The sequence below is a fragment of the Ictalurus furcatus genome, chromosome 4 (genome assembly GCF_023375685.1).
Source record: "Ictalurus furcatus strain D&B chromosome 4, Billie_1.0, whole genome shotgun sequence".
Taxonomy (NCBI): Eukaryota; Metazoa; Chordata; class Actinopteri; order Siluriformes; family Ictaluridae; genus Ictalurus; species Ictalurus furcatus.
Genome location: NC_071258.1, coordinates 11,477,851 through 11,498,071, shown reverse-complemented (window position 1 = coordinate 11,498,071; position 20,221 = coordinate 11,477,851). Strand labels below are relative to the sequence as shown.

Sequence of the window (20,221 nt, the reverse complement as noted above, 5' to 3'; positions counted from 1 at the left end):
TATTAGGCCTAATTGTCAGAAGGAGTTGTGAAAACTCACACTTGTCAAGCATATGGCTTATTTTTCTTGGTTAATAAATGCTGACACATCCCAGTGTAATATAATTTAATGTACATGAAATGTGCATAACGTTTTTTTCATTGTGGAAATGGCTTTTTCTGTCTTCAACCCCATCTTTCAGCTTTTCTTGTGCTCCAGGTCAGAATTCTGTTAACAAAGCTCATTCATTTTTAAATACTGAAAAAAAAAAAATCGAAATAGTGCATATTTAAGTACTAATAATTGACCATCATTGTACCAAAATGGAAGAAATACAAATCAAATAGTGAGACACTGGTACTCAGTCTGCTTTCTATATTTTATTTGCAATAAATGGATACAGATTTACTCCAAAACATTTAATTACAAAGGTAGTTATAAGATAATCCTTTATACATCCGGTAAAACATTTAGAATTTCAGTAGTAAAAACATTTATGTGATGATGATGATGATGATATTATTATTATTATTATTATTATTATTATTATTAATAATAGTAATGAGCCACCATTTGATGACAAGCTGTTAAATCATTAATCTTTACACCTACTGTTTGGAGATGAGTAGGGAAAATGAAGACAGGTGGTTTATCTCCATTTCTAATCCTGACAGTCTGACCTGTCCTGTCAAAATCCTCCAGCTTGAAGTGCTCACTGCACAGTCACTTGCGGAAACACCTTCCCTTCTTACAGCTCCTTCCCATTGCCTTAACTGTCTCTCTTTGGGAAAACTTCTGTGTGAAGTTAACTAGCCAACTAACTACAGTAAGACTCACGGTGGCAGTCGCTCAGCCGAAACGAGGAGTTTGTCATAAAAGTTGGTTTGCAGAAAAACGGCAATATAGATGAATATAAACTGAAACTGTTTACTTTTGCCCGGACCAATATGGCGGCGACGTTGACATATGATCCACTAGCAAATGCGGCATCTATGTATGTATATGAGTGAAGTTTCAAAATCTTGTTTTTTTCAACACTTTTGCAAGCAAACTGTGAAAGAAGGAAATAATTCAGAGGAAGAAACTTTAAACCACTCCCACAATGGCGTAACCGTAGGGCTTAAATGACATTTTGTTGTTGGCTTTTTGTTTTACAAAACTAGCAGTGAGGGGGTTAAAAGTGTAGGACAGTCACTTGTAAAAGCTGATTCGTCCAAGGCTGGTTTATCTTAATTCCCAGAGTACAGGCACAGGAACGTCTTTCTCAGAGTAGGCACACTCAGAGACGAAGAAAAAGCACAAAGAACGAGAAACATCTCTTCACATCAAGATGTGAGTACACTTCAGCTTAACTCATTTCAATTTATTTTTTATTTCTGTGTTTTGGGGGGCTGTAGTTTGTCCTGCTAGTGCACACATATATTCAGCTTTTACCAGTTTGCACTTTGTGAATAAACCCCAAACAACTTAACAGATTGTACATTTCTCTGTGCATGTCTCAACCTGCAGTTCACTACCGCTTCATACCAACTCTGTTGCACTAAACATCTAACTACTGAGATTAGCCTTAGCTTGGGAATCTACCAATTAATTAATTTTGGATGAAAAATTATGCTTGAATATTTACATGTGCAGTGTCAGGAAACTAAACAGGACAGTTCAGTATCACACAGCATAGGACACAGACATGTCTTTTTAACAGATGCAAGAGATTACAAATGCATATGTAAACTTGTTGGGGAAAAAAAAACAATTATGCATGCATTATACTACCTTTCTAGACAGTCAGATGCAACAACTCACTTTATATATAGGCTTATAAGTCTTTGCATACAACAGGAAACTGATCTGTCTGCAGTATCAGTTATGGTATATGCTAAATGGTAGAGCCAACATCACAACACAAGCAGTTTCCTTTTTCCTGTTTAGAGAAACTGAAAGTTGGCCTTCCTTGGCCTACTTCAAGTAAGTAGCATTATGACTACTTCAGACAGTATGATGAATACTTCACAGTTAGTCTACAAGTAAATCAGCAATTTGTGTGACATTTCAATTCTCTCTGATCAAAAATCAGATGGACCCAAATGCACTAACCAAGATGAGGAGAAAGGCGACTCCTCTGCACAAGCAGCAGACTACGCCGTCTGTTCTGGGCAAGGGTGAGTGCGCAATCAACATCACTTACAAAATAGGCTACAGGTGGATTAGCACTCAGCACACACACACACACACACACACACACACACACACACACACACACACACAAAAACTACACACTAGGCCATGACATTGTGAAGACTTTACACTGACATAATTATTATTGCAGCTAATTAATGCTATGCCTACACCTAAATCAAAGCCTAACCTTAAGCTCAGTGACCAAAAAGAAAACGTATGGCTCTTTCAGGGTTTGTAAAAACATAAAATTTGCAGTAAAAAAAAAGAAAAAATCAGGACCCGTGAAATGACCCTGAGCTCAACACACACTCTCTCTCTCTCTCTCTCTCTCTCTCTCTCTCTCTCTCTCTCTCACTCACACACACACGCGCACACACACGCACGCACGCAAACCACAAACTAGGCCAAGCCATGGTAACACTTAATCTTGTTAGTCAGAATGCACTAGTTCCACATACAGTACAGCACTGTTAACTGTTGTAGCATAAGTACAATAAGACATTAAAAATAAAGTTTCTACACCAACATTACAACACATCTAGACTTAGTACATGATCAGACAGAACACACAAACACAAATACAACATATATACACAAAAGCAATTGAAATAATTTAACACAACGAATGATTCAAGTGGTTTCCCCAACTTCAACTGAAAATGCAACTTATAATGATTTCTCCAGTTTCAAAATTATTCAACTCCCTGAATAGAACCCTTCACAATAGCACAAATATGCAAAACAGGTGTTGTCTGAGGCACGCCTGATACAACTTATCAAGGGTTTCATTAGTTGCACCAAGTGTGCTTGAGTTTGAACACATGAAAGACCTGAACTGGTTAGGTGCAGAAAATACATGAAATCCATTGACAGGGCAGAAAAAGGAAGCTATCAATGGCTGCAACCAGATTTCTGAGAAGGCAGCTTGTGAAAAACCCTTGAGTGACTGCAAAAGACCTGCAGCAAGACTTGGGGGCATGAGGCACTGTTCAGTGAGAACACTAAGGCGCGTACAAAACGCAAAAGGTTTCCATGCCAGAACTCCAAGACGTACACCACTACTGACCCAAAAGCACAACAAAAGTCAGCTCAAAATCATACAAATAAGCCACAGAAGTTTGGGATTCTGTTCTGTGGAGCGATGAAACAAAACTGCAACGTTTCAGCACAATGGATCAGTGGTATGTGTGGGGGAAGAAGAATGAAGAAAGAACACTCTGTCCACAGTCAATCATGGTGGTGGCTCGGTGATGCTCTGGGGCTGCTTTGCATCCTCTGGCACTGGAAACCTGCAGCATGTGGAAGGCAAGATGGATTAATTGAAATATCAGGAAATCCTAGGCGAAAATGTCAGGCCTTCTGTGAGGAAGCTGAAGTTTGGGTGTCATTGGACCTTCCAACAGGACAATGATCCCAAGCATACCTCAAATTCCACCAAGGCTTGGTTGCAGAAGAAAACCTGGAAAATTCTACAGGGAATTGATCACCATAGAAAATCTCTGGTGGGATTTGAAGAAGGTGGTTGCAGCATGCAGACCTAAGGATATTAATGAACTGGAGGCCATTGCTCATGAGGAATGGGCTAAGATTTCTCAGGAAGCTGGTGTCTGACTATGCATCTTGTTTGCAGCAGGTCTTTACAGTAAACGGTGCTCCACTAAGTACTAAAGATGCTTGCCATGAAGAGGCTGTATAATTTTGAAACTGGAGAAGTCATTATAAGTTGCATTTTCAGTTGAATTTGGGGAACCACTTGAAGCATTCATTGTGTTGAACTATTACGATTGCTTTTGTTTGATTTGTTCATTGTAAACAGCTGAAAGTCTGTAAATTTTGACAATAAACCTGATTTGCAATGGGGCTTGAATAATTGTGATTGCAACTTTGTGTATATATATAATATAAAAAACTGGTCTGTCCATTACATGTAGGTGTAACACATCCAACAGTTTGTACAGTCAGTTGGTTTTGAACTGCATTTTTAGCACATTTTGAATAGGTAAAAATTTTTCATTGGCAGAGTTGAGTACTGTGTGTATAGTATGCTGAGGTGTAAATACAATTAATACAAAATGTTCCAAATGTTTGTCAGTGACTATAATGAAAAAATCGATTGGTATATAAATATTATTTCACATTATTTATAATAAATATGTACAAATAAACATGACTTAAGTCAATTTTCTAATTTCGTATTTTTCTCTCACAAAAGTGAGTCTGTAATCCTTAGTCATTATTATGGTATATCTCCTGTGCAATAAGGCATGCCTAGCTTAAGTGCTTAAGCTTCACAGTAAATAGTGTAACTGGTTTGTCCGGAGCTGTTAATGTAGCGTACACATGCAAAAGTGTTTGTACAGTCAGTTATCTTGATAATGTTTAAAGCAGAATGCATACATTTTTAATGTTGGCACACTATGGGTAATTAAAATGTTATCTTACAAGTTGGCTAACTCACATGAAAGGTTCAAGCACAATATGGTGTTGTTGCCGGGCTAAAATTGCATGTGTAAAACACCTTTTTAAGCACATTTGAAGCTGCATACAATTTATTAATCCTTTTGTTCAAATGTCTCTGAGAACAACAAAAGCTCTGTTCTCAATTATTGTTGAAGAAGAAAAACGAGTAAATGATTAGTGTGTGAAGAGTTTGGACAGTGTAACAGAAGAGGGAGTGAGAGCTTGGCGTGGATTTAGTGGGATGGACAGGTACACAACCAAAGCTATGTGCTTAGGCGGAGTCTGATTTCTACCAACTGTTTCCTTGGAAGTACTGCAAAGGTCAGGAATAGCCATAAAGAGTCGCATAAAAAGACTTGGTCCCTGCACTCCTCTTACAAAACACTACAGTTGAAGACAAGAACCAACCTGTTCTACAATACACACAGGTAAACATGTTTCTGTGCAGAATTTTACCTGGAGTTAATCTAGTCTTTTGCGCAGTAGCGTACCAGGAAATACTTTATACAACTCTGTGTTAATTTTAGACACTGAATTATTGGGCTTTAGAATGCATGCAAAGCTATTGCCACCTAGCAGGGCTATTATCAGCTTAGTGCAACACTTCACTACATAAAAACAAGCAAGTGTTGGAAGGTGTGTCAAGGTCATTTATTTTAAGCTCACATGTCATTGCGTTCTCTCCACAGGAGCTAAGCTAGCTTGTATGCAGCAGTAAGCTCTGTGTCACTGTGTGCAACATAGTGTTATTCTTGGATATATTCAGTTCAGTTGTTTGGAGAGTAAATATTCTAAACTGGGTAAAAAGAAGTCATATTTGTAAACGGACATATATCGGGAGTGAGTTAATGTACCTGAAAAGGTAGAGGGGAAATTATCCATGCAAATAATTATATATCGCCTATTAAAATGTTACAGTTAGACGGTCTAATACAAACTCAACTTTTCTCAAACACTTTCAGCCAGGAACCTCCTTTAACCTTTAACCTTCTTTAGAAAAAAAAAATCCACTGACCCTCACAGTACAGATTTATTTTTAACATAGCTCAACTAATCAAATATTAGTCTCTTTTTTCCAATGTTTACAATAAGCTATTTATTGGAGCCCTAGAGGCTTTTATTCCTGACTACCACCCACAGAATTCTTTTTTCCCCCAAACTGTCAACAGATCCAAGATGACATTATGTAGAGGCTGGCTTTTTTTTGCGTTATTGTGGTTGGGCTTAAACCCATTCACCTCAAATGAACAATCTCTCTTAAAACTAAATAGTAAATGTAACAATTTTGATAATAGTAGATTGTAATTTCTACCAGTGTAACATAATTAAAAAATAATGGATCCCCGTTGCTTTACTGTTGTTATATGTGTCACAGATTGGTTGGAGTCCAATGCAAGTGCAGAGTATTTTATTAAAAGTGAAACACACATGAACAAAGACTAGGACTACGTAACAAACACAAACAAACTAGACAAGCATGAAATATACATGAACATGGCATGGATATGACAACAGATGCTAGACAAAAAGTGCTATACAAATATTACTTGTGTATACTGGTGCTCATTGTGCATAAACATGGTTTAGGTGCTCGTGAGCATGTGACCTGGTGTGTGACGTGAACATGTGGAGTGCTGTGGCTGATAGGTGCTAGCCTAACAATATGCAGTACCTAATGTTGGTCCTTTGTTTTGTGTATTTGTGTTAGAGTTTTGTAAATTACAAATAAATCATGGTTTAACAGTGACTTGTATGTAATGGGTTAGAAAGCCAACTGCAGATAGATACTTGTCTTGATTACAATATTAATCAATTTGCTTGATTACAACACTATCATTTGCAGTATGTTAGGTATACTAGGTATATATAATCGAGTACATCAAATCTCCACATGCCAATTCTCCCTTGCACACAGTTCCAAACTCAGGAGGTCATGGAATTAGGTGCCAATATCCTCTCCAGCTTTTAACGCTCCTGGCATTTCAATTTCCTGGTCTCCAATACCCACACCCCCCCAGCTGACTGCCAGTTGTGACATGGGAATGACTCAATGTCCTGAATCGACATAACACTGTCAGCCTCTTTAAATAGTGAAGGGGAAGGATACTCAAGACACTGAAATGCTAATACTGATTCGATGCACATTAGACCATAAGCACTGTGCATAAGAACTTCTCAAAACGAAACGATGGCAAGGGTGGCTTCAGAAGGTAAGAGACATAGTGTGTTTTCCTGCTTTAGTGATAATAGAAAAGCTTAAAGAGAATCACAGGAGTGAGTGGCAGTCAAAACTTTGAATATTGTTTAGTTCAGAGATGCTCAGGAGTGTCAGGTAAAAATTATTTTTCTTGAATGGGAGGATGACATTTTAAATCTGCAACATTCCTCACTAATAATAAAACCACCACAATGCACAATTTCATAAACCCAATTGAATAAAATGTATTTACAATCCAATTGAAACAAATGTAAATACAGTCTGTTTTGTGCCGTCTATTTAGACCTCAAACATTGATTTTTTTGTATATTGGCTGTAATTTTGAGCTGAAGTAAACTTGGAAATGAGCTCCCATCTGTTCTAGAAATCTTGGGAACATGCAGAAGGCCCTCCTGGATGGGAACATCTCACAGTTCTGTCATGCCTCCTATTGGAGGTTACCAAGATTGTTGACAGTGCATCCAGTTACATGTCAACAAGTCAATAGAAAGGAATTTTAGCTTGAGAACTTGGGCTGTTTATAGTGCCAAGCCCTACGAATGACCCACTTTTGTCGAACACACAAGCTGTGGAATGTGAACAGATTTGCTAGATTTGAACTGTCATGGAAAATCAAACACTTACTAAGTCTGAGGCACACTGATCATGGGGGTGAAACTTAATCACAAGTACTAGACATGATGCTAGATAAACATATGCAGTATATAGTGGAACAGTGCCATCACTGTGCCCTAACAACAAACATTGCATTATCACATTATTACTCGTACAAGGTAAAATGGAACCAACTATGTTAAAGCACATTGTAAGAGTTACTCACTCAATTGTACTGTATACTATTAATCTACAAAAATGAAGCTAATGAAGGAGTATTTTTGTCTTTACTGATGAACAACTTATAAAGCTCAGTGCTGATTACCCAAATACTTGTTGTAATTTCAGATAAATAATTTCCATTGCTCACATGAATGTGCTTTACATAAATAGTACATAAACACTTCTCAGAGTGGTCGCTAGTTACTCAGGCCATAGAGCAGAGAGCCAACTGCAATATTCAAGCTGACACATGAGAATCCACTGACCATTAGAGGGGATACTGTCTCCAATATGTGCTTGGTAATGTTTACAGTAACCTGACTAATATACTGCCAGGACACAAACTGAAACTTGAGCTTTGTCTGCAGGCATTTGATATGTACAGCCTTCATGTTATTGCATCATAAGCTTGGAAATCCACTTCAGTCTTTAGCTGACATTTGCTAGATTTAATAATCTTTTACATCTTTACTGGAGGGTTTTTTTGTCCTATAATCATAAAGGCTGCCCTAATCCCAGGATTCCTATTCACATAACACTCATACAAAACACACTTAGTACTGTTTACTCTTCAACAACTGTATACTGTAAGGATTTATAATATCACTATCTGGTGCCATCTAGAAGAGAACAGGTTCCGTTTTGAGTCTAGTTCCTCATGTCGGGTACTCTCCTGGGCAAAAAAGAAAAGAAAAAAGAATAAGAAAAAAGGGCCCAAAGCCCAAAATTGCAAAATATTAAGCTTTTAATGGTCTTAATAACAAATCATTGGTCAGAAAATTAGCAAGAATTAAGCAAATAGTTAAAGTAACTTAGTATGGGATAGTGTTTCCCTTTGATTTCTTTATTATATTTAAGCTTTGAGTAAACTTGAAGACAGCAAATTTCTTTTAAAATTTAATTTAATTTATTTTATTTTAATTTTGTACACCCAGACATGTGTTAGTTTGAATTTTACATCAAACATTTAAGTCATTATCATGATTTTACCTTTGCGTACAAGAAGACTATATACAGTAATAGATTTCCCTGTTTCTAGCTTTTTCCCCAAACAGTTCACTGAGCAAAACTAAAGAAGCAAATGGTGGCAGAGGAGGATTCAGGAGTGCATTTGTTTAATTTTTGCTAATTTTCTGAACAATTATTTGTTATAAGCTTTATATTTTGCCATTTTGGGCTTACCCCCACCCCCTTTTTTAGGAGTATATGGGAGGCAGAATCTGTTGCAGAATCATGAGACTAAAGATTGTATTTTTCAAATGTATTAAGGTCCTGTATTTTCATTAACATGCGCAGCTATGCCTTATTCAAGTGCAGAAGAAGGAATATAAGATGCAACCTGTAACCGTTAGCACAATATTTTATCAACCCTTGTACCCATTATTTTTTAAAATCTGCATTTACAAGTGATTACTAATGCATATTTCATATTGGAGTTGCTATCACATGATCAACAAAGCAGAACACTTTGAATTTTTGCTTTTACACGTGGTGAGGCAAAAAGGTCATGAGTGTGATTTGCACATGCAGCTAGCGGCATACAGCTTATGCCAACAGTAAAAATAGATTCAAAGTGAAAATGCATATGTTAATATTATATTCACAAAATAAAACAAAACCATAAAGGCCAGCACAGTTTAATCTCAAAACCTCCACGCTTAATGTCTGGCTATAGTTTTGCATTAGCTTGTGCTGTAATAACACAACTGTCATAATTGTTTTCATCACTTCTCATATCTCAGAAGTGTGATGTAAATAGGAACTCTGCCAGGAACTGTATAGTTCTTTTTTAGAATATCCATGGAAATGTGCTTCAGTTCTCCATTAATCTTTAAAAAGCCTCTTAGAATTCTCCACATCATTTTTTAACTATTATACATTAACTATTAGAACTTAACTAAGAAATACTTTGATTTTAGAGTCATTCCTTACTGTGCACCTGGATTTTTCTTGCAGACATGCCGCGGCAGTTCCAGAAGATGTCCTTTAGTGAGATGGATGAGCAGGTGAAGCGGCTAGCTGAAAAGGTGTTTGCATCCGCACTAAAAGAGGAGAACACCAGAGATGCCATGTCTATGTTTACCGTGCCTGAGGACTGCCCCATCGGCCTCCATCAGGCTAAGGAGAGAGAGCTGCTCAAAGGGCTGGCTGAGGAACATTCTGAAGAGAGCATCAAAAGGTCACCGGACACGGAGACACATAAAGAAAGACCAGTTCAGTAATTGAGTTTGTGAGTTTATCAGGGAGTCATTTTTGCTCTTTTTTGCCAAACTCTAGGAAGAAGAGTTTTAAGCTGATCCGCTCCCAGTCTATATCTCTTCAGATCCCCGGTGCGTCTGAGTGGGCCATGTCTGTGGTTGGTCCTCTCTTCACCCCAGAGACATCTAAAACTCCTTTCCCAAGCAATGTTCCAGAGTTCCAGAGAGTCACCATCAGTGGAGACTACTGTGCAGGGGTAGGAGCAGTCATTTAATTAGTTATTGCAGAGAATGGAATAACTTTTTTGCAGATAATAGTTATAGAACCCAAATTTCAACTCTCCATTACAATGACCCAATGAGGATAAATCAATAGCAAAGAAAAATAAAACACAAATTATCTTCTTCAGGCCTCGCAAACCATAGAATTCTCATTAAAGTAGCATGTCACATGTGAAGTCATCTGACTTAACAAATAACCAGTTATTGTAGCAAAGACATTACTTTTACCATTATCTTTTTTAACAAATGCTACCTTTGTTTTTATATTGATTTAAGACACAGCTATCCACACAGTTTTTACCGTGCTCGATGACACTTCATGCTATGACTCTGCATATTTTATTTGTGGGTAATATAAAAGTAATAAATTAAAATGTAAATAAAATAAATTGCAGGCAATAACATGCACTTGCGGAGGTACTAAAACATTTCCACTTGCTTATAGGTCACAATAATTTATTTATTTATTATTTATTATTATTATTATTTTTTAAGAAATATTTAGGAGTGTCTAAGTGATAGTGTTCATGTAAAATCAGCTCCCCAGACAAAAAATGACTCGTGCCACATTTCTTAGGTACGATCATACCAACCTAATCTTATTAACAGTGCCAACCCTGTCAGTTAAGGATTCCAGTGGTGTTTTGAGTCAATTTAGTTCACACCTCCACTAACGGGGTGCTAATAGTGAACCTGTTTCAGACCTGCTACAAATAATTCAGTTTCATTCCATTGCTGGTGACCCAAACATTGCGAAACAACTTTCAACAAACAATTCACAAACAAATTCAACTAATTTATGTGTTCTTGGCCAGACGAAATGCAGTAACAGCCTTTTGCCACTGACATCCTTATTTTTGCCCCATTTTACACAAACTGTCTCTATTGATACTGCTCTTTTCTTTCAACACACATCTCAGAGTCTGGCCAACAAACAAGGTGTGCGACCTATAAGTACTGTATAATAAGGCACTGATTTTGGATATTCAACCTTTTTTTTTTTGTACTGGAAGCTTAATATAAACTTTGTAATCTGATTAATGCATTGTATATTTGGAAGAATGAAACTATAGGGACAGTTAACTCTTTTGATTCAATAATAATTTTTTATAGATTATATTATAATGTCATGTCTAAATGTTAGTTTAAAATCTAGAACACCAGCATTAAAATAGGGATCCTCTATAATGTTTTTCATTTAAGAGGATTTCAGACTGTTTTTCAGTAAAACCAAGGATAAACTCAACCCAAGAGTTAGTAAACAGAGTAGAAAATGCATAGAGTAATTTAGAATATAATTAGTGATGCAATGTTCTTCATATATCATTCCAGATCACAGTTGAAGACTATGAGCAGGCATCAAAAAGCCTGTTGAAAGCATTACTCATAAGGGAAAAATATGCCCGTCTGGCATACCACCATTTTCCCAGAATTACTGCCAAGTTTATAAGGAGTGCCAGTGATGACACATGGAATGAAGATGATGATGTTTTGCCAGGTAGGTGTGCTAGCACAAACTGTCTGAACAGTCCTGATCCTACTGTAATTGCTCTAACACTTTGTTTGACGGATGATATGTAGGCTTTTAAACGTGTCTGTAAATTATGATAATTACAGATAGCACTCCCTGCCCAAGTGAGGGTGAGGACCCATACAGTATGGAGGACATCCCTCAGAACTTGGACTACATCCTGAAAATGAAGGATGGCATCATATATGTGTATGATGATGCGGAAGCTTTGAGTAAAGACAAACCACACAGTTTACCATACCCTGACATGGAGACCTTCACTATTGACATGACTCATGTCCTTGCCATGATTGCTGATGGACCAACGTAAGTACATCAAGCAAAAAGTGATGCTATCAAAACACTCATCTGTTATCATCTAGTTGTAACACACAACCAACCAAGTATTGTAACTTTTATGTAAATCTTTAAAATTCACTAGATTAATCTACACTGTGTATATGATATCTACACATTGAGCACATCAGCCTGATGTCAAACTATACCATATATATATTTAATCTATTTTCAGGAAGACATATTGTCACAAAAGGCTTAACTTCCTTATGTCCAAGTTCTACTTGCATGAGATGTTAAATGAGATGGCAGAGCTGAAGGAATTAAAGTGTGTTCCACACAGGGACTTCTACAATGTCAGGAAGGTATGAAAGAAAACAAATCTATCAAAAGAAATGCATTATATCACAAGGTGCATTCATGATCTCACATTTTTTCAAGTGTTCTTTTTCAAGTGTGTTTTGATTTCAAATGTGATTTCAAATGTGTGTTTAGTGTATCTAATTTTACTTACTGCTCCAAAGGTTTTTTGGGGCAAAAAAAAGCATGATGGAGTAAATAAATCACCTTGTGTGCATTCATTACATTCACGGCTATATTTCATACGCTTTCTCTGTCACTGCTGATAAGGTGGAAATGAGGAAAAATATCAGCCAAAACGAAGCTCAAATGTAGAGAGTATTTAACTCTGTTTAACCACAAACTGATATGACTGGCACTGATAGGCCGCATGAATATACATTTTGGTCAAGAAAGAAATTAGCCTTGTTTATTCATACCATTCTGTATATTTTTATTATAACCATTGGTGGTGCTATTGTGCTTGGTTCCACAAAAGTCCAAAATAATCCGCCTTAAGACTTTTGTGGACTGATGTGTGCATGCCAAAAATGAAACCCTGAATTCATGTATTTTTTTTGGATTTCTTTCCGCATTTTCTCCCCAAATCTCACCCACTCACTCATACGACAGATTCCAACCCTCCCTGGTGAGGCAAACATGTCCTTCCTCTAAGACACATAAAGCCAACCTTTCAAACTCCTGCTCATGTAGCATCACAGGGCAGCGTAAGACACTTGGAGGAAAGTGCTGTCTGCCCTTTTCCACATACATGAGCTCACAGATGCCCATAATGGCTAATGCTGTGATTGACAAGGGAGTGAGAGTATGCCATCCGTCCCACCCACCGCTAATTTTGTCATAATTTGTCTAAACTTATCTTTAGACAATAGGACAAGTGCTTTCTGTTGCACCTTTTGGGAGTCCAAATTGATGTCTTTAACGTTGAAAGACAGAGGAGCTTAATCTTGCAAGCCATTTTCTACGTGCCATCCCTGATATGAAACCTAACTACACAAGAGATAACACTACCTGAAAAGGTCATTCATAAGATCTGTATTGTCCTCAGAAACAAGACTCTCAACTTAGTCCAAATGTGATTTGATTTTCATTATGTTCAGGTGGACACCCACATCCATGCAGCAGCCTGCATGAACCAAAAGCACCTGCTCCAGTTCATCCAGGACACATGTAATACAGAGGGAGATCGAGTGGTGATGGAAAAGGATGGGAAAAAGCTCACACTAAAGCAGGTGTTTCAAAATCTCCACATGGACCCTTACGATCTCACAGTGGATTCGCTGGATGTCCATGCTGTATGTACTCTTTTTACTGGCATTTTACTTTGCACAAGTATATAATATTCTTTAGAGTTGATCTTGACTAACAGTTTTTTTAATCTCAGGGCAGGCAAACGTTCCATCGTTTTGACAAGTTTAATTCCAAATACAACCCAGTAGGTGCAAGTGAGCTTCGTGAGATCTATCTAAAATCTGACAACTACATTAATGGAGAATATTTTGCACGTCTTTTAAAGGTAAAATTAATGCACTGACTCCTGTTATATACAGTAAATACTGTTTATGGAAAGTTAATTCTTTGCAAGATGTCATAAAGAATGTATTTGTATATCTACGTTGTCACTGTTTATAGGAGGTGGCACATGGTCTGGAGGAGAGTAAGTACCAGTATGCAGAACCTCGTCTCTCCATCTATGGCCGCTCTGCCAGTGAGTGGGAAAGCCTTGCAAAATGGTTCATACAGCAAAAGTTGTACTCGCCCAACCTAAGATGGATGATCCAGGTGCCACGGATATAGTAAGTGCAACAGGCCTATGGCTTCGATTTAGATCTTTATGTTGAGCCAGAACACTATAAAATTATATTACATAAAATGTATCTTTGTCATTCAGTGACATTTTCAGATCCAAGAAGATAATTCCAAACTATGCCAAGATGCTTGAGAACATCTTCCTTCCTCTGTATGAGGCTACTGTTAACCCTCAGAAGCACAAGGAAATTCATGTTTTCCTGAAATATGTAAGTGCTGAATTTACAGTATTGATTAATGATTTGCACTTCATATTATTAGTACTGGTTAGTCACATTTTATTTAATGACAAGGTATGAAAATGTCAATTCAACATTTTACACAGTTATCTGGAAGTGTAAACTAAACAAAAACTCCTATTGAAAAAAGACTCAAGTGGATTGCCAGAATTAGCACTAAAGTCTCTGGAAGCAGACAAGACATTTATATAAACTAGCATTTATTTATATATAAGAAAACCACACATATAAAGAAATCCAAACATTAAAGTCCATAAATGAAGTTATGTGTAATAAAGAGGAATGACACCGGAAAAAAGTATTGAACACGCTAACTGAAATTCATTTAGTACTTGGTGGAGAAGCCTTTGTTTGTAATGACCGCTTCAAGATGTTTCCTGTATGAAGAAATTAATTGGCCGCAGTATTCAGGTGTGATTTTGGTCCCTTATTCTAAACATATTGTCTTTAAATCTTGTTCAATTGGATTCAATTCAGCTGATTGACCGGGCCATTCTAACACCTTGATTTATTGTCTCTGAAACCAATTGAGAGTTTCCTTTGCTGTATGCTTTGGATCGTTCACCTGCTGGAAGGTCCACCCTCATCTCATCTTCATCATCCTGGTGGATGGCAGCAAATTCTTTTCAAGAATCTCCTGGTAAAGGGCTCCATTCATCGTTCCTTCAATTATATGAAGTCCGCCAGTACCATGAGATGAAAAACAGCCCCACACCATGATGCTTCCACCTCCAAACTTCACTGTTGGTATAGTGTTTTTAGGGTGATGTGCAGTGCCATTTCTTCTCCAAACATGGTGTGTAGTATGACAGCCAAAAAGTTCAATTTTGCTCTCGACTGACCAGACTACACTCTCCGAGTACTTCATAGGCTTGTCCAAATGAGCTGTAGCAAACTTTTGTAGCAAACGACATGCTTTTTCTTTAGTTATGGAGTCTTGCAGGGTGAGCGTGAGCAGTGGGGTGCATTGCCTATTGTTTTCTCTGTGACGATGGTACCTGCTGCCTCCAAGTATTTCTGGAGCGCTTTCTGAGTGGTCCTTGGCTCTTGGGCTACTCTTCTGACTATTCTTCTGACTCCCTGGTCAGAAATCTTGCGAGGAGCACCTGTTCATAACCGGTTCATGACTGAGTGATGTTGCGTCCACTTGTGGATAATGGACCCAATGGTGCTTACTGGAAGATTCAGAAGTTTTGAAATACGTCTGTATCCGATTCCATCAATATGTTTTGCAATAAGGTTGTGAAGGTCTTGGGAGAGCTCTTTGCTTTTACCCATCATGAGATGTTTCTTGTGTGACACCTTGGGTACGAAAAGCCTTTTTATAGACCATCAATTTACTAACCCAGCTGATATTAATTTGCACAAATAGGGTCTATAATTACTTTCTAAGTACTTACGGATTTCAGCTGTTAGTAGAAAGGTCTCTTTAGTTTCATAAGTTATTGTAACTGTGACCCTAATTGAATACCATCTGTAAACTGTTAGTGTCTTAAGAACTGTTCCACATGCATGTGCAATAATTGTTCATGGTTCATTGAACAAGCATGAAAAACAGCATTTAAATCCTTTCCAATAAAAATCTGTAAAGTTTATTTGGATTTTACAAAATTATCTTTAAAATATAGTCTCCTGAAAAGGGGAACATTTTTTTGCTGAATGTGTGTGTGTGTGTGTGTGTATGTGTATGTATGTATGTATGTATGTATATATATGTGTATATATATATATATATATAACAAAAACAAAAAAACATGCCCACTGAAAAAGTTCTTGCTATTCATCTGCAGGTGACAGGCTTTGACAGTGTGGATGATGAGTCCAAACATAGTGATCACATGTTCTCCTTTAAGAGCCCTAAGCCAGAGGAATGGACCACGGAGGAAAACCCCCCTTACAGTTACTACCTCTTCCATATGTATTCCAACATCATGGTGCTGAACAACCTGCGAAGGTAAATATTTAATTTTATTCAAAACCTTCAGTTCAGACAAGAAGTCAAGATTCATTCACAAGAGTTACCCCTGTTATAATACTATTGCAATAATAATAATAATAATAATAATAATAATAATAATAATAATATTATTATTATTATTATTATTAGTATTATTATTATTATTATTATTATTATGCTTAAACAAGTAAGGAATAACTATGACAGGTTAATCAAGGAAAATCGTCAGGGATGCGGTGGTATGATGCAGGGTGATGCTTTCAGTCAGGGTGTTATGACCCTGAAGTTGATTATTTTCCAATAACAACACATACCAATATGTGATTTATTTGTCTTATACCACAGCAATTTGCTAATGGTAACAATTTTTTAAAATTTATTAAAGGATGACACAGCATACTTTTGATCATCTGTTTATAGTTACATTTAATATTGTGAAATATCCAAAAAAAAAAGTCAGTTCCTATTATCACTTACATTATTACAGCTATAAACAGTTATTTCCTCACCAGCCTCCCTTTCCTCACCTCTCACCCTTAAAGTTAATAAACCAAAAAAGCAGGTAACTTGTCAAGTTACAGAGAAATGGCAACGCCTCCCATCCTGAAAACAGTGTTGGAAAACTTGCTTAAAGTTACAGCTTTACTTCTGACTGTTACAAAGTGCTGACACTTGACACTCCTACATCTCTTCACAGAAAACTTCACCACATCGACAATTAAACACATTTTAAATTAATGTGATGCATCCACCATATACAATAGGTTCCTATGTAAACTGTTATTATAGAAATTATAATGAACTTGAATGGGTGCATTAATATAAACCTGTGATATGGTTTGCAGTTGGTACTTCTGTCAGAGCTGCTGTTGTAGCAAATTAATCAACACCACCTTCTTTTGAGATTAAATAGTGCATTAGTATTTTGTTTTGATATATTGATGTTATCACTTTTTTGACCCAGAATAAATTATGTATTCTGGTCAAGGATATGTACAGTATGCATGTATGCCTATTAACTTCTTCTATATGCTAACAGCTTATCGTGTTATTTTGTAGGGAACGTGGCCTATGTACCTTCCAGTTCCGTCCTCACTGTGGAGAAGCAGGCTCCATTACTCACCTGGTGTCAGCCTTCCTCACTGCAGATAACATCTCTCATGGCCTCAACCTAAAGTTTGTTAGTGCTTCACTCAAGACATATCTCAAGTGAAAAATGGCCTTATTCTATTGGTGGATTATTTCTAGAAAGAAGCTAAATTATCTGCCAATGAAGTATGACAATTTCAATCTTGAAATGAGTAAAATATTTAGTAATTAGTTTAATAATCTAATCTAAAAAAAAAAAAAGATATTTTACTTGCTATCATTTTTTGAAGTGAAGTGCCATGAATTCAGGTTTCTGTACTTTATTGCAGCCTGTTTTTATGCAAATGATGAATTTGCACCTAAAAATCATAATTTGAATAAGAACAGTAGAATGTTTTTAAAAAAAATAGAAATATCAGAACAAAAGTCTCATACTAAGCTGAAGGTTGCATGCTGATAAAGGGAAGATCCCACAATAAGTGTTGAGGGATGATTAGAGATGATGAGAGAAATGAATTCTTCAAGCGATGACAGCACACGCTTTGTATGGCACTTGTTCAGTTGTCATCTTTCTGCTTTTCTATAGAGTATTAATATAGCGATAGTGGCTGTTCTTTATTTTGATGACCCTAACCCTCTCAGAAATATTAGCAGAACATTTGAATACCAACAACTAACTAGTTAATTCCTTCACCTTGTGAAATGTGTTAAATGTTTAAAGTTTGCCCTCTTTCACCATTTTGACCTCCACAGAGTCCTGTTCTGCAGTACCTTTACTACCTTGCCCAGATACCCATTGCCATGTCTCCTCTGAGCAACAACAGCCTGTTCCTTGAGTACTCCAAGAACCCACTAAGGGAGTTCCTCCATAAGGGCCTGTGTGTCTCACTGTCCACTGATGACCCCCTGCAGTTCCACTACACTAAAGTGCGTGTCTCTCACACCAGGATACCAGTAAAATGACTCATGAAATAGTTAATGCTCACTTTTTCTTTCTTTTACATTTTGTGCTTAACAGGAGGCACTAATGGAGGAATATGCTATCGCAGCACAGCTGTGGAAGCTCAGTACGTGTGATGTCTGTGAGATTGCTAGAAACAGCGTCCTACAAAGTGGTATCTCACATCAGGTACACTGTTATCATCATGTCTACCATTTTTCACACTTTTCACATCAGTGTCTTAAGGGCATCATGTGTACTTTCTTCTTTGGAGATTTAATGATTCTAGCTCTCTCTATTGGGAACCTTTTTTGAGAGGGAAACCCTCTGTTGTAGGGTTGTATGACTCCTTGTAGAGTTTTTATTTTATTATAATTTTTTTTATTGAAGTGTAGCATTTAATTATAATAAGTCAGTTCTGGAGTACAAATGAAAATGAATGTGTAACAATTGATCCTAATGCAACAAATATTGATCTTGATATGGGTTTGATCAGACGACAGAAGATTCAATTTTAAAAGTTTTATTCCTCAGTAATTATACCACAGCAATTTGCCAATACTAACAATTTGTATTTATTGACGAACACTATACCTTTTATGGTTACAGTATATAGCATAGTTAATGTTGTGGAAAGTTTGTGAAACACGGTAGTTCCTGTTATCACTTCTGCTAAACACCGCTCTTTTTTTTCCCCTCTTTTGAAATAATAAGTGCAATGTCCACCAACCTGAAGAATTTCTTATGTTGTAAAATGTTTTTACAAATTTACCTCTGATTTTTATACAACTCTGGAGACACCAGAGACTATAATCAATGATTACAAACATTTTTAAATCTGTTTATGTAGATTGTCCACCATATGAGTCACTCTGTAAGTTGTTGCTATAGAAACGATAATGTATTAGAGCAAGTGTATTAACATACATTAAACCTGACAGCCAGAAATATTGCCTGCGTTGTACTGTTATACGAAATTAATCAACACCTTTTGACCAATCAGAATCAAGCCCTCAATAGCATTATGGTATAATATTCATCAGAGAAACTGAGAAAATAACTAATTATTTTTCATTTTCTATTTTCTTTTTGCACTTTCTTATGTTAAGCAAACTTGTTCATGCCTAAACATACCCTGCATTACTGTCATGTTACTCCCTCACATGTACAGCTTTACAGTGTTCTGATTAATCTGTTTACCTGTTTTTATTTATTTTTTTATATCAGTATATGAATTTCTCTCGTTTCTAACAGGAAAAGAAACATTTCGTAGGTGAGAACTACCTACAGGATGGACCAGAAGGGAACGACATCCGCCGTACCAACGTGGCCCAGATCCGCATGGCCTACAGGCATGAGACCTTGTGCAATGAGCTCAGCTTCCTGGTGGATGCAGTTAAGACTGAGAGCACACTGACTGGACAGACAGTGTGAATATACTGGAATTTACAGCACACATAGAAGCCAAACTAGAAAACCAGGAAGCATGAAACATATGGTTTGCATAAAACAGGCTCAATACATACAACACATCACTTACTACCTTGTTAAACTTTTGGGTGGTTAAAAACTCTTGTCAAAAGTGGGACAATGCTTTATCTCTTTTATTCTGTGCTGTTTTTTCCCCCACCACATGAGAACCACAGCATTTGCATAATATTTTGAATGTAACAGTTCCAGGACCAGGGCACATAACTTTTTTTGTGGTGTTGGTGGGTTTTTTTTTGCTTGCTTGTGTGTGTGTGTGTGTGTGTGTGTGTGTGCATGTCTTTTTTTCATCCACTGGTGCCTATAGGGATCTGTAAACTGCCAGGCAGCAAACTTTTTTTTTTCTATTACAAGAATAAAGTTTCATACTTGTCTAAAAGTGTGTTCTAATCTTTGACAAA

The 20,221-nt window shown here is 36.9% G+C and overlaps 1 protein-coding gene across 3 annotated transcripts; it reads left to right on the top strand.

The window, feature by feature from the left end:
- The first annotated feature begins 836 nt into the window (after positions 1-836).
- Positions 837-20,199, top strand: ampd3b (adenosine monophosphate deaminase 3b). 3 transcript variants are annotated; one of them, XM_053622953.1, is made up of 16 exons: positions 837-1,311; positions 2,054-2,138; positions 9,608-9,830; positions 9,929-10,106; positions 11,464-11,629; positions 11,749-11,968; positions 12,174-12,303; positions 13,399-13,593; positions 13,683-13,814; positions 13,931-14,094; positions 14,190-14,316; positions 16,137-16,300; positions 17,363-17,483; positions 18,146-18,319; positions 18,411-18,521; positions 19,587-20,199. In XM_053622953.1, exons 2-16 carry the CDS (start codon positions 2,054-2,056, stop codon positions 19,764-19,766), a joined length of 2,370 nt encoding a protein of 789 aa, XP_053478928.1. In that variant the 5' UTR covers positions 837-1,311; the 3' UTR covers positions 19,767-20,199. The 3 variants fall into 3 exon arrangements, with proteins under 3 accessions (XP_053478928.1, XP_053478930.1, XP_053478929.1); XM_053622955.1 differs by lacking the exons at positions 837-1,311; positions 2,054-2,138 and adding an exon at positions 4,903-5,045; XM_053622954.1 differs by lacking the exons at positions 837-1,311; positions 2,054-2,138 and adding an exon at positions 6,252-6,827.
- The last annotated feature ends 22 nt before the right edge of the window (positions 20,200-20,221 follow it).

Coding starts and splice junctions, on each gene's coding strand:
- ampd3b (XM_053622953.1), top strand. CDS start 2,054: ATGGACCCAAATGCACTAACCAAGATGAGGAGAAAGGCGACTCCTCTG. Junction 12,304..13,398: donor ACTTCTACAATGTCAGGAAG/GTATGAAAGAAA, acceptor CATTATGTTCAG/GTGGACACCCACATCCATGC. Junction 18,320..18,410: donor TGCAGTTCCACTACACTAAA/GTGCGTGTCTCT, acceptor TGTGCTTAACAG/GAGGCACTAATGGAGGAATA.